The following is a 12,945-nucleotide window of genomic DNA, read 5'->3' on the forward strand; positions in this document are numbered from 1 at the left end:
GCCACACTCACATGCCATCCATCCGCTCTGTGTCCCTCCTTGAGCTGTGCACCTGAAAAAGAGCAAACCTTATAGCTTTGTATAGCCCATGTTGTGGGCGTTTAAACTACGCCAACGTTGCGCTAATGCTCCGCTCCCCCCCGCCTCTTCCAACCACCCTTTCTACCCCCCCGTCTTTAAACAAGGCCTGCTTTTCCCGCGCGAGCCGAGGGCTCCGATCCTGTCGGATCGCACATGGAGGGGAGGCTGGGGCGGAGGAGAGAGGAGGGCAGGTGAATGAAGAGCGGTGGGAGGTGGTGCGACCAACCGACTGCCCTAAGGCCTCTTAGCCTGAAGGGAGCTATTGGGGGGGGGAGAAAGAACCCCCCCCCCTTCCCACATCCTATCTGGAGCATGGGCTAAGAGGAAGCGTGCAGCATTAACACAAAGACGAGACAGACAAGCGTGGAATCAGGTACGTGCTCTTGACAGCCCCCGGTGGCGACTTTAGACATAGCAAAATTTTACTTAAAGGAGAAAAAAAAAACATAAGTAATTAGAAAAATCCCTTAGGAATCTCCCTTACCTTATCCAGCCGCAGGGTTCTGTGGTAACAGACCCAATCTTCACCACTCACGGTGGGCTCCGTTTAGAGAAAAAAACCTTCAGGGACTAGGGTCTCCTTTGAAAAGGGGGATCCTAGCTCTGGGCCTGTAAAGCACCCCGCCAGGAATATGGCTGAAAAAACCAAATACTGGATACCAGGGTCCAGCTCTCTAAAAAGTGAAGCATTACAGGCAGAACCTCGTTTCTTCGGACATGAGGCCCGGGTACCATCCGATTCGGCCTAGAAAAAGCACTTTGAATGGATCCGGTTGCATGGCTTGCCCCGGTAAGGAATTTTCCAGCGGAGCTCAGCACAGCACACTGGCGAAAAAACTGATGTGCTCCTGGAAGGAAGGGTGGTTATATAGAGAGTCAACTTCCTTAATCAGGGTTTACCAGTGTCAACACCTGAAGGTGGCCTATAACCCATTAAGTAAATACTTAAGGCTCTGTGTCCCATGAAGTACGATAAAGAAAATGCATATTTCCACTGTTGCAATTAAATTTGAGAAAACCCCACCGTATGTTTGTTACATGTCTACATGTCGTCCCGTTCCCCCCCTATATATATATATATATATATATATATATATATATATATATATATATATATACAAACTTAATTACCAAAAGTATTGGGACATCTGCCTTTACACGCACATGAACATTATTGCCATCCCAGTCTCAGTCCATAGGGTTCAATATTGAGTTGGCCCACCCTTTGCAGCTATAAAAGCGTCAACTCTTTTGGGAAGGCTGTCCACAAGGTTTAGGAGTGTGTCTATGGGAATGTTTGACCATTCTTCCAGAAGTGCATTTGCGAGTTCAGGCACTGATGTTGGACGAGAAGGCCTGGCTCGCAGTCTCCACTCTAATTCATCCCAAAGGTGTTCTATCGGGATGAGGTCAGGACTCTGTGCAGGCCGGTCAAGTTCCTCCACCCCAAACTTGCTTATCCATGTCTTTATGGACCTTGCTTTGTTCACTGGTGCGCACTTATGTTGGAACAGGAAGGGGCCATCCCCAAACTGTTCCCACAAAGTTGGGAGCATGAAATTGTCCAAAATGTCTTGGTATGCTGATGCCTTAAGAGTTCCCTTCACTGGAACTAAGGGGCCAAGCCCAACCCCTGAAAAACAACCCCACATCATAATCCCCCCTCCACCAAATGATTTGGACCAGTGCACAAAGCAAGGCCCATACAGACATAGATGAGCAAGTTTGGGGAGGAGGAACTTGACTGGCTTGCACAGAGTCCTGACCTCAACCCAATAGAACACATTTGGGATGAATTAGAGTGGGGGTTGTGACCCAGGCCTTCTCGTCCAACATTAGTGCCTGACCTCACAAATGCTCTTCTGGAAGAATGATCAAACATTCCCATAGACACACTCCTAAACCTTGTGGACAGCCTTCCCAGAAGAGTTGAAGCTGTTATAGCTGCAGAGGGAGGGCCAACGTAATATTAAACCCTACGAACTAAGACTGGGATGCCATTAAAGTTCATGTGTGTGTAAAGGCAGGTGTCCCCATACTTTTGGTAATATAGTATATATATATATATATATATATATATATATATAAAACTTTTTAGCGGTTTCTGAGAAGAAGGTATTTCACAACTACTTCTGTATGAGTCTGTCAAATGGTGCTTTTTTACCTCCTTAGACCCAGTCTGTCCAGGCACTATGGTAATCTGCTGACTTGGCACCATAAACAGGCAGCTTAACTCTTTATTAAGAAGTTGAATCCAATGCAATTTACTTTGGCTAATTGCAGTACAAAGGATGTTTTTCCAGTCTTATGTGGTGTAGAAAGCCTTTGCAGAGCCCTGTCTCTGCGAATTACTAACACCAATTGATGAAACATGGAAGAAGTAGGGAGGATCTAGCTAGGACTAAACTAGCAGTAAACAGGAAAGGAGGACAGAGGAAAATACCAAAATCACATTAGTAAACAAGTTGTAGTGGCCCAAATCTGCCACTAGATGTCAGCGTACATCAAAACAATAACAGCCTAATGCAGTTCAATAAAATGATATGAAAGGAGGACTGAAAAGAAAGGCTGGGGAAGTAAATATACATTTGAGAAGCTCAGCCACTAAGACTTTAACCCTTTGCTACGACAGACAGTGTTCAAATCTAGTACAACTGATGAGATGATATCTGCCTGTATATCACAGATAGGGTTAATTATGGCAAACAGCCCCACCTCCCCCAAACAAAAAGAACTAAGCAGGATTTTTCCTTGCTGGAAGTTCCAGAAAAAGAATATCTAAAAAAGAAAAGCAGCAATTTTTTTTTTTTTTTTTACGTTTTGCTATGTGAAAGGGAATATGTAACAAATATGAAGTAGATGTTATCCCAATTTGGCTGCAAAAAGTGAAAATACAATTGGAGATGATGCTGAGCCACAGATGCCTCAAGTCTGCCATCTAGTGTCCATAAAGATTCTCTGCAACATTTTTGTTACAGCTGAACAAAATCAAAATGATGTTGAGGATGTCGCCGGGTAACTTTCATGCCACGTTTTGCTACAAAACTTTCTATATACTTACAGAACTCTACAAACACGTTCTTGTTCTCGTCGTAAGCGATATCTTCAAAATTGGTGCCCACAAGAACCTTGACGGGTTTCTTATCCCAATCTTCTGGCAGCTCCTCGCTCATGAGATTTTGCTGTGTTCAATGTAACATGACATACATGAATTATTTATTTTAAATGTGGGGTATGTAACATATCTATGCTCAGCCCAGGTGTTTACTACATCCATATCTCTGTACCCTCTCCCCCCTGACACCTTCTAGATGCCCTTCTTCACCCCATCTCACCTCTCTTGGATAGAGCAATGGATAGGACTATACCCCCTGCTAGGGCTTTTTTTTTGCCATCTGTGTCCCATTTCATTGAGATTGCTCTTAACTATCTGTTCCATATTCACAACAGGAAATGAGAGGAAATCCCTCCAAAGTGAGGGAATCCCTGGTTATCACCAGAACTAGCATCCCCATTGGAAGATTTCCTCTCTCTTCCTGTCCTGGTGATTTTCTTTCACTTTCATTCTCGGTGATAACATTCACCAGGACAGATAGAGAGGGCGAATCTGTCCTCCGCTGGGGACACAGATGTAAGGAGGGGCTCCGCTGGGGATACAGATGTAAGGAGGGGCTCCACTGGGGACACAGATGTATGGAGGGGCTCCGCTGGGGACACAGAAGTAAGGAGGGGCTCTGCTGGGGACACAGATGTAAGGAGGGGATTCTGCTGGGGACACAGATGTATGGAGGGGCTCTGCTGGGGACACAGATGTAAGGAGGGGATTCTGCTGGGGACACAGATGTATGGAGGGGCTCCGCTGGGGACACAGACTTAAGGAGGGGCTCTGCTGGGGACACAGATGTAAGGAGGGGATTCTGCTGGGGACACAGATGTATGGAGGGGCTCCGCTGGGGACACAGACGTAAGGAGGGGCTCTGCTGGGGACACAGATGTAAGGAGGGGGTTCTGCTGGGGACACAGATGTATGGAGGGGCTCTGCTGGGGACACAGATGTAAGGAGGGGCTCTGCTGGGGACACAGATTTAAGGAGGGGCTCTGCTGGGAACACCAAGCCCATTTTTACCAAGTGGGAGGGGTCAAAAAGGAAGGGCGGGGTCTGGCACCCCTCATCCTAAAACTTCACCAGCTGCCACTGAGCAGCAGCTTACCTGGAAGCCACTCCCCCAGAGTCTCCACACATTTCAGGAAGCCCCATGGAAACAGAGGGCTCAGCTGTGCTGCCCCAACACACATTCACACCAGGGTGGACGGCACTGGAGCATGGCGAGCCAGGGATGAGAGCAGCGGGCTGTGACTGGTGTCATACAAGCGGGACGGCGGCTATGCTACAGCTAGAGAGGGGGTGTGAGCGGAGGGTGTGAGCGGAGGGCGTGGCCTGGGTGGGGCTGTGCGGCTGCTCGGTGTCAGCTACAGTTTCACCGCGTGCTGACACACGGCGGGCAGCTAGGGCGGCCCCTCAGCCTCATCTCCAGTGACAGCTCAGATCCCCATTGTATTCCAGGACACTGTATTGTCCCGGAATGAAGGTGCCCAGGACAGGCCTGCAAAATGCGGGACTGTCCCAGGCAATCCGAGACACATGGTCACCCTAGGACAGACAGCAATAAAAAAACTTGACAGATGTTCTAATCCTTCTCTATAACTAAAGCCAAAACTTTTTTCAAAATTTCTGTATACCTTAAATGCAAGCAGTGTAATGACCAGATTTGACTTCAAATAGCAGCCTCTTGCAGACCTTGTACAGCAGAGCTATGACTGAGCAAGGGAGAAACAGCACAGGGGGCCAATCAGTCATGTTGCAGTGCTCATGTGCTAACTAGGGGCATGCTAATAGCAGGAGAGAGCAGGACGACAAAGAAATGAGCTCATCAGTCTCTTGATTCTCCTTCCAATGCCTAGTCATGAGCTGAGGGGATGGACAAGACCTGTATTATTTAAAGTGTTACTAAACCCAGGACCATGCATTCACTATATCTGGTATCCCACAGTACACAACAAAAATCACTCACTAAATTAGCAGGTGAGTCAGAGCTCCACTGGCAGACAAATAGTCATTTAAAATCCATAAAAGACATATGCAGAAGGGTGGAAAGCTTGATAGGAGAAAAGACATGTGAAGCTCCTTGGTGGGTATGGGGCATGGCGCCCTCCTTTATTGTCCCCACAGTACACAGAACATGGAAATGCAATTATTTTAGTAAATATAAACTGCTAAATACCTTTTCTCATCAGCAGTATATAGCAGTCTTGTGACTTCTATCAGTGTCTGGTTAAAGCTTGTAGAAGGAGTTTTCATTCTACTCTGACTGTCCCATGAGGCTGCAGGACCCCTTACCCTCTGTCTGGACAGTGCTGATTGGCCCTGTGCTGATCACATGCACTGTCCCGAGTATAAAAAAAACTCTAGCAACACACACCAAACTGAGCATGTGCAGAGTGACTCCATAAGCTCTGTCTTATCAGGAGATGGATTGGGGACAGTGGAAGAAGGGGAAGATCAGAGAAGACAGGATCAAACAGCCTTTTTACACAATGCACAGGATTAACCCCTTAGGTTCCACATTGAGTATAACAAGCATGCTTTACTGCATATACAGACTGATTTTACAGTTGTGAGTTTAGTAACACTTTAACTACATCAGAGAAAATTCAGTTCTCCTATCCTGGACTGGCCTGTGCTGCGTGGCAGAGCTGTGTACATGTCAGGACTGGATGGACAGAAATACAAGTGTTTTTGTAGGTACAACAGCTCCCTTATTCCTATATCTCCCCCATATTTAGCTATTTAACATGAGTTTAGCTTTAAAAAAATACCTATAGTGCAAAAGCAACAACCCAAAGCACCCAATCAAAATTCAGTCTGACCAGTACAAGATTAAACCTGATTGAATGCATTATTTCCTGCACTTTCCACTTATACCCTTAGTTTTCTTTTTTCAGACTTTTTTCTTTTATTTTCACCTATTGATCCTGCCAGGAACATACTTAATGTCCCATCAGGGCTACACTCATTTCTCCATTATATCTCTTGAGGAAGCCATGGTTGTCATGTTAGACTGGACTTTAGATTGATATTAAACCCTTTGTTTTTTAAGCACTTTTTAATCGCTCACTGAGTAGGCAGCTTCTTTATCTTTAATCCTTGCCTATGTTCCAGTTTAGGCTGGTGCCATGACCACCACCTCAGGTTTCCTGTTTCAAGGGGGGCTCCTTTCTCTTGTAGGATCCTATGGAGCCAACCATGAAGGGACTAGCGTTGCATCTCCCTACATTGTGTGCATCAATAGAAACACACAGCCCCATAGCCCAGCGTGGTAAGGCTCCTCCCTCACCCTTCCCCCTCCCTATCTCTAAGCTAACAGACTAAAACTGTCCACTGGTAACTCTTTCCTATCAGAACAGGAAGTTCAGGGAAGCAGCACTGAGATATTAGGAGCCAGTAGCAGAGGTATCGGTTTCCCATGATGCACTGTTTTTCTGATAAGTTGATGAAAATAAAAGTTTGGCACCTTGATTTTCCCATCCAGGACCCCCTGGCAGAATTCCCTCACGGCCTCTGTTGTAATTTTTTCTGCCTTGAAGGCGTATTTTTTCACCAGGTCGATGTTGATGAATCGGATAGTTGGGATGTCGCTGTTTTGGAGTCCAAAGTATTCTAGAACTCCCGCATGAGGGCCAGAAGAATCAATGGAAACAAAAAGGATCTGAGTGAGACAAGAAGAAGACATTTTTAAAGTTACAAACAGTACACGGGATCCACTACCAAGAATGTGTGGAGGAGGGGGTAGGAACTCCACATATGTAACTCACTCACTGCTGCATCCCAGGGAATAGGCAAGCAACAGTGTCTTCTAATGAACCCGAAACAGTAAATGTGTTGAGGAAGACATTCATTTGTAATTTTGTGTTGTTAATCAAGGAGCCCATAGCAACCTCTGGTGGAACCCTGGATGAGAAAGGTTGGTATAGTAGATGTCTTGAAGAAGAATCCCAGGCATGGCATTTTATACAGAGTTACATTGTTCCAGCTTGGACCAATGCACCTATGTATATACCATACCTGGCCAATGCCCCTGGAACCTGGAAATCACTGAAGTAGACACCACTACTCAAGGGATCACCACTTGGTTCCAGGTCCCATGCTGAGCAGCCAGGCCTGCTGCATTGTAAACACAGAAGGTTGACTGCTCAGCTCGGGTGCCATTCAGAAAATGCCTTACGTTTTCCTAATGAATGCAAAGCATTCTTCGATTGGACGAGGTGGAGATTGTGATGTCACCTCATTGCTTCTTCACCTCATCCAATCAAAGAACGCTTTTAATGTCTGCATTTTTTTCTGACCATTATTATTACTATTTGTTTCATTGAATTATTACTGAAAAAGTTGTGTCATATACTGCAGCCCAAGTCATCCTTTCGCAACCAGGGTTCTGTGGAACTCTAGGGTACCTCTAAAATAGCTTTTCTCTACCAGAGTTCTGTGGAACCCTAGGGTACCGCTAGAGTAGCTTTTCTCAACCAGGGTTCTATGGAACCCTAGGGTACCTCTAGAGTAGCCTTTCGCAACCAGGGTTCTGTGGAACCCTAGGGTACCTCTAGAGTAGCTTCTCTCAACCAGAGTTCTATGGAACCCTAGGGTACCGTAGCCTTTCTCAACCAGAGTTCTGTGGAACCCTAGGGTACCGATAGAGTAGCTTTTCTCAACCAGAGTTCTGTGAAACCCTAGGGTACCGCTAGAGTAGCTGTTCTCAACCAGAGTTCTGTGAAACCCTAGGGTACCGCTAGAGTAGCTGTTCTCAACCAGGGTTCTGTGGAACCCTAGGGTACCTTTAGAGTAGCCTTTCTCAACCAGGGTTCCTCCAGAGGTTGCTAAGGATTCCTTCAGCAACACATTTTGTCTCTCAGATAAGTAACCACTGGCACTGGAGATCTTTTAGCTATCTGAATGGGGGTAGATTCTTCCCAATGACCACAAATGTAAGAAGCATTATTTTCAGCGATCATCATCATCCAGTGATCATCATCACCTTCAATGTACAGAGAACTGTAGATATAGTAATTATTAGCAGGTGTTCTCTGAGATCAGAAAGTCATTTCAAGGGTTCCTCTGTGTTAAAATGGTTGAGATAGGCTGCTCTAGATATTGCTAGAGGTTCCCTGATAGGTGAGTCTTGGTGCATTGGTCTCCTGTGCACACAGACCAACAACATAAAGGGCAAATTTTCCACTGAACATCAACATGAGGAGAAGATTGCATCCCACAAAGAAACCCAAGCTGGCCAAAGATGGATTGAAATTTGTCTGGTTCAGCAGAGACCGGTCAAATTTCGATCCATGTATAGCCTTTTGACAGAAGTCCATCCTTAGATCAACTTCTGTCAAATTGAAAAGGAGTCCTGCTGTCAGAATACAGTGTCTCAGTGGAGTGTATTCTTCTTGCACCTTGCTTGTGTGGGTGGAGGAATCTGTTTTTTTTTTTTTTATCAGCCTGCTAACCACCTTTACTATTTATGCCAATGTACCCCGAGCTCTAGATATAGTCACTTATAGTAGGTGTTCCCTAAGACTTGAAAAATATTTGAAGAGTTCCTCTGAGTTAAAAAGGTTGAGAGAAGGTAAGGCTTATAGTGTTGCTGCCCTCCTAAGTTTCATATTTCCTGTTACCACAGTGCATATGGGCATATTATCAACAATATGACTGACCTTTTTGCCATTACTCAAAGCAGAAATTTTGTTGGTCAGCCCAAGTGATATCACAGTTTTTTCTATTGCTTTCTGTATCCCTTTTAAGGAGATTCGCCCTCTTTATTTGTCTTGGTGAACATTATCAATCAGTCAAAAAAAAAATTGGGTTGTCACCAGGACAGTAACACTAGACACTAGATCTAGTGACAACCAGGGATTTCCACACTTTGGAAGGATTTCCTCTCACTTCCTGTTTTGGCTATAGGACAGGAAGTGAAGGAAAATCTCCCCAATGGGTCACAGATGGAAAAAAAAACTTACAGAGGTTATAATCCCCCCTTAGGCAGCATTCAAACCTAACATATTTGAAACGTGTTTTTTGTGCGTTTTCCGTACAACATGCAAAGGGCAGCCCATTGATTTCAACAGTGTGACAAACGTAGCAAAGTAGCTCATGGTGCTTTTTTCTGCATTCCAGTTTGCACGCTTTTATTGCATGATGTACCGCATTAGCGTTTATGCACGCAGCCAAATGTGTGTCTGCTTGCCGCAGTGCAAGCAGTGTGGTTCCATTAACAATTAATTAGCTTACTTTCAATATATGCAGATACGCCATACCGCTGTGGCACAGTTTGGCCTCCGTAATATATATATCCAACCTTCCCTGCTGGAAAGTCTATTGACTGATCCCTCCCACACAAAACTGGTGTCCACATACTACAGGTCTCTTCTTCAATGCACAACTCAGGACTCGAGTCACTGAGAGCCGATGGCGCTCTGATAGACCTGAGTTGATGGAGGATATCTGGCGGGAGATTCTTCCTCTCCAGGTATCTTCTGTTTTATCTTCTCGAGATAAAGTTATACAAACTAAACTGTTGTATTCCACCGATTAGGAAATTTTGGTCAGAAGTCACTGCCTTTGTTAGTTCGTTAACCCAAATACCCAAAATTGGAACCCCCTGAGATGTCTACTGGGATATATAGATGATGAAGGGCTCAGGTTGGAAGGATCTCAGAATGTACAAATCTTTTTATGTATAGTCTTATTTTATGCATAGAAAACCATAACTATACACTGGAAGTCCCAATCTTCACCTACGATAACTTTTTTGCTTACCATTATTAACCAAGCACTCCCACTGTACAATTGACAATTCGGAGCGTACTATACCACCTATTTCTTAAATCATAGGATCGGGATGTAAATTTGGACCATACCTTTTCCTATGATTCTTCCTTTTTTACCAACTATTAAGATTTCACATGTTTGTTTCATACTTCTTCATTTAAAATATGGATGTACAACTGATTTCAGCATTGAATTGTATATGTTGACTGGACTTGTTATAGATGCAACTTATTGATGATTGAGCTCTGTTGGCTCCATAGTGTATATGTATCTGTGTATGTGTTGTTTGTGTTCAATAAAAATGACACCTTTAACCGATTGCCGACCAGCCGCCGTCATTTTACGGCGGCAGGTCGGCACGATCCCGCGAACCGTCGTAGCTGTATGTCGGCTCGCAGGATCGGGATAGCAGGCGTGCGCGCACGTGCCCGCTGCACTGCGGGGGGGTGCCGATGCTCGTGGCCGACGGTCACGATGACCGCCGGCCACGATCGATCGCGGGCACGAGAGGCAGAACAGGGACGTGTGTGTAAACACACACGTCCCTGTTCTGTTCTGTGAGGAATGACAGATCGTGTGTTCCTAATAGCTAGGAATCACGATCTGTCACTTCCTCTAGGTCAGTCCCCTCCCCCTTCAGTTAGGAACACACAAAGGGAACACAGTTGATCGCCCCTAGTGTTAACCCTTTCCCTGCCAGCGACATTTATACAGTAATCAGTGCATTTTTATAGCACTGATCGCTGTAAAAATGCCAATGGTCCAAAAAATGTATCAAAAGTGTCTGATGTGTCTGCCATAAAGTTGCACTCCCGATAAAAATCGCAGATCGACGCCATTACTAGTAAAAAAAAAAAATAAAAATGCCATAAATATATCCCCTATTTTGTAGACGCTATAACTTTTGCGCAAACCAATCAATATACGCTTATTGCGATTTTTTTTTAACCAACAAAATGTAGAAGATTACATATGGGCCTAAACTGAGAAAATATAGAAAAAAGTACAAAATATTGAGTTTTTTTCAAAATTGTCGATCTTTTTTTGTTTATAGCGCAAAAAATAAAAACCGCAGAGGCGATCAAATACCACCAAAAGAAAGCTCTATTTGTGGGAAAAAAGGATGTCAATTTTGTTTGGGTGCAGTGTCACTCGACTTCGCAATTGTCAGTTAAAGCAACACAGTGCCGAATCGCAAAAAATGTATCATTCAGCAGCCAAATCTTCTGGGGCTGAAGTGGTTAAAAAAAAAGACAATTAATTAATCAAAACAATAAATTAATTTTTGAGTGCCCTGGAAACACGCAGATGTGAACGTAGCCTAACCTTATCCCAAATTTTTTTTTAAGTTTTGCCTTTATTTCTGCTCTAACGTATCTATGGGGTTGGACTGGCCATGCAGAGTCCATAAAAAATATGAAGAACAGAAAAAATATGAAGGAAAATAGACATGGTCTCGGTAGAGACCATGCAACCAATGCCTCAGTGAAATGACCTTTGTTATTATCATTACATCTCATGATATCTGTTTATTGTAGGCCTGCTGAAGTACTGAATATCTCACCTTCCCTTTGAATTCAGCAGCTGCACCACGGAAATTCTCCAGCAGCTGGAGCTGTGACTCTTCTGTCTTATTGATAAATAGCAGTAGGTGGTTGGGGATCTTGGCTGCAAAAATTCTTTCTGATGTCTGTTGGAAAAAAAGATCACTGTTCTTTATTGATCACAGGTGTATTTTATATCTATTCACCGGCTGAGTTTCTTTCCTATATGGTATGGACCTAATTATCTGAATGTACATGAAAAAAAGAAACAGTACCGTCCTGAGTCAAGGAACCACACCATAGTTAAAATATTTTCACATATTTATTACAAAAAGTTAAAATCTACTGATTATAATACAATACAATGGAGCATAGATCACTCAATCAGTTATAACCTCCTAGCATTTACCTTTATCGCCACGATTCTGGCCGCGGTTCCAAATCGCATGGCAATCACTGCGAAATGTGTGACGAGTGTTTGGGTGCCATTCATTCTAAATGGTATCCAACACGTGGTGAAATTTTTATTCAATTTTTTTGCATGAGAGAATCACGCTGCAATTGCAGCAAAACGCACCTTTTAAAGTCGCATGAAGCTTGTCTCCCAAAGAGGCTGCATTTGATGGGCACAAGTGGCTGCATATGATGGGCACAAGTGGCTGCAAATGATGGGCACAAGTGGCTGCAAATGATGGGCACAAGTGGCTGCATATGATGGGCACAAGTGGCTGCATTTGACGGGCACAAGTGGCTGCATAAGATGGGCACAGTGGCTGCATATGATGGGCACAGTGGCTGCATATGATGGGCACAAGTGGCTGCATATGATGGGCACAATGGCTGTGTTTGATGGGCACAATGGCTGCAATTGATGGGCACAGCGGCTGCATATGATGGGCACAGTGGCTGCGTTTGATGGGCACAGTGGCTGCATTTGATGGGCACAGTGGCTGCATTTGATGGGCACAGTGAGGCTGCAATTGATGCAGGGGTTCAGTATTTTTCGGTTTGTTTGCCCCCCCCAAAAAAATGTTGAGCACCAGCCGCCACTGGCTGAATATCTGGAGACCTTTGTATTATAAAGAAAACCATAGATGGGTAAAAAGTTCCCTGAGCTAGGTGAGTGATTTGCCCATTGTCTGTAGGGTCAGGGTCCTAACCTCTCTGCTCATACAACCCACAGCTTGGACTGAGACATGTGTGGTTATCTTATCATCAATAAAGAATTCCTTGAGCTCTAGTCCAGTGACTGTGCCTAGGCTGAGAATGAGATGATGTCATCAATCTGCTGCAGGCAGAAAGAAGCATTTCCTCTGTCTCCTCTCCCTCAGTGATCAGACATTACAACTTTGTAGGAAGGTAAGGGGCCCCAGCAATGGCTGATCTGTGTGAGAAATTTTTGAACGCAGCCAAGAACTGCACAGACACCATACATGTGTC

General features: G+C 44.6%; 1 protein-coding gene across 1 annotated transcript in view; it reads right to left on the bottom strand.

Moving 5' to 3' along the window:
* The window catches only part of PDIA2 (protein disulfide isomerase family A member 2), a 46,075-nt gene that overhangs the window by 12,207 nt on the left and 20,923 nt on the right, over positions 1–12,945 (bottom strand). Inside the window, exons 6-8 of the mRNA XM_073636322.1 lie at positions 11,526–11,651; positions 6,654–6,848; positions 3,143–3,263 (exon numbers count right to left, since the gene is read on the bottom strand). Of these exons, the coding sequence (XP_073492423.1) occupies positions 3,143–3,263; positions 6,654–6,848; positions 11,526–11,651 (442 nt within the window). The remainder of the gene's footprint in view (positions 1–3,142; positions 3,264–6,653; positions 6,849–11,525; positions 11,652–12,945) is intronic.

This window comes from Aquarana catesbeiana, linkage group LG06, assembly GCF_042186555.1.
Source record: "Aquarana catesbeiana isolate 2022-GZ linkage group LG06, ASM4218655v1, whole genome shotgun sequence".
Classification (NCBI taxonomy): Eukaryota; Metazoa; Chordata; class Amphibia; order Anura; family Ranidae; genus Aquarana; species Aquarana catesbeiana.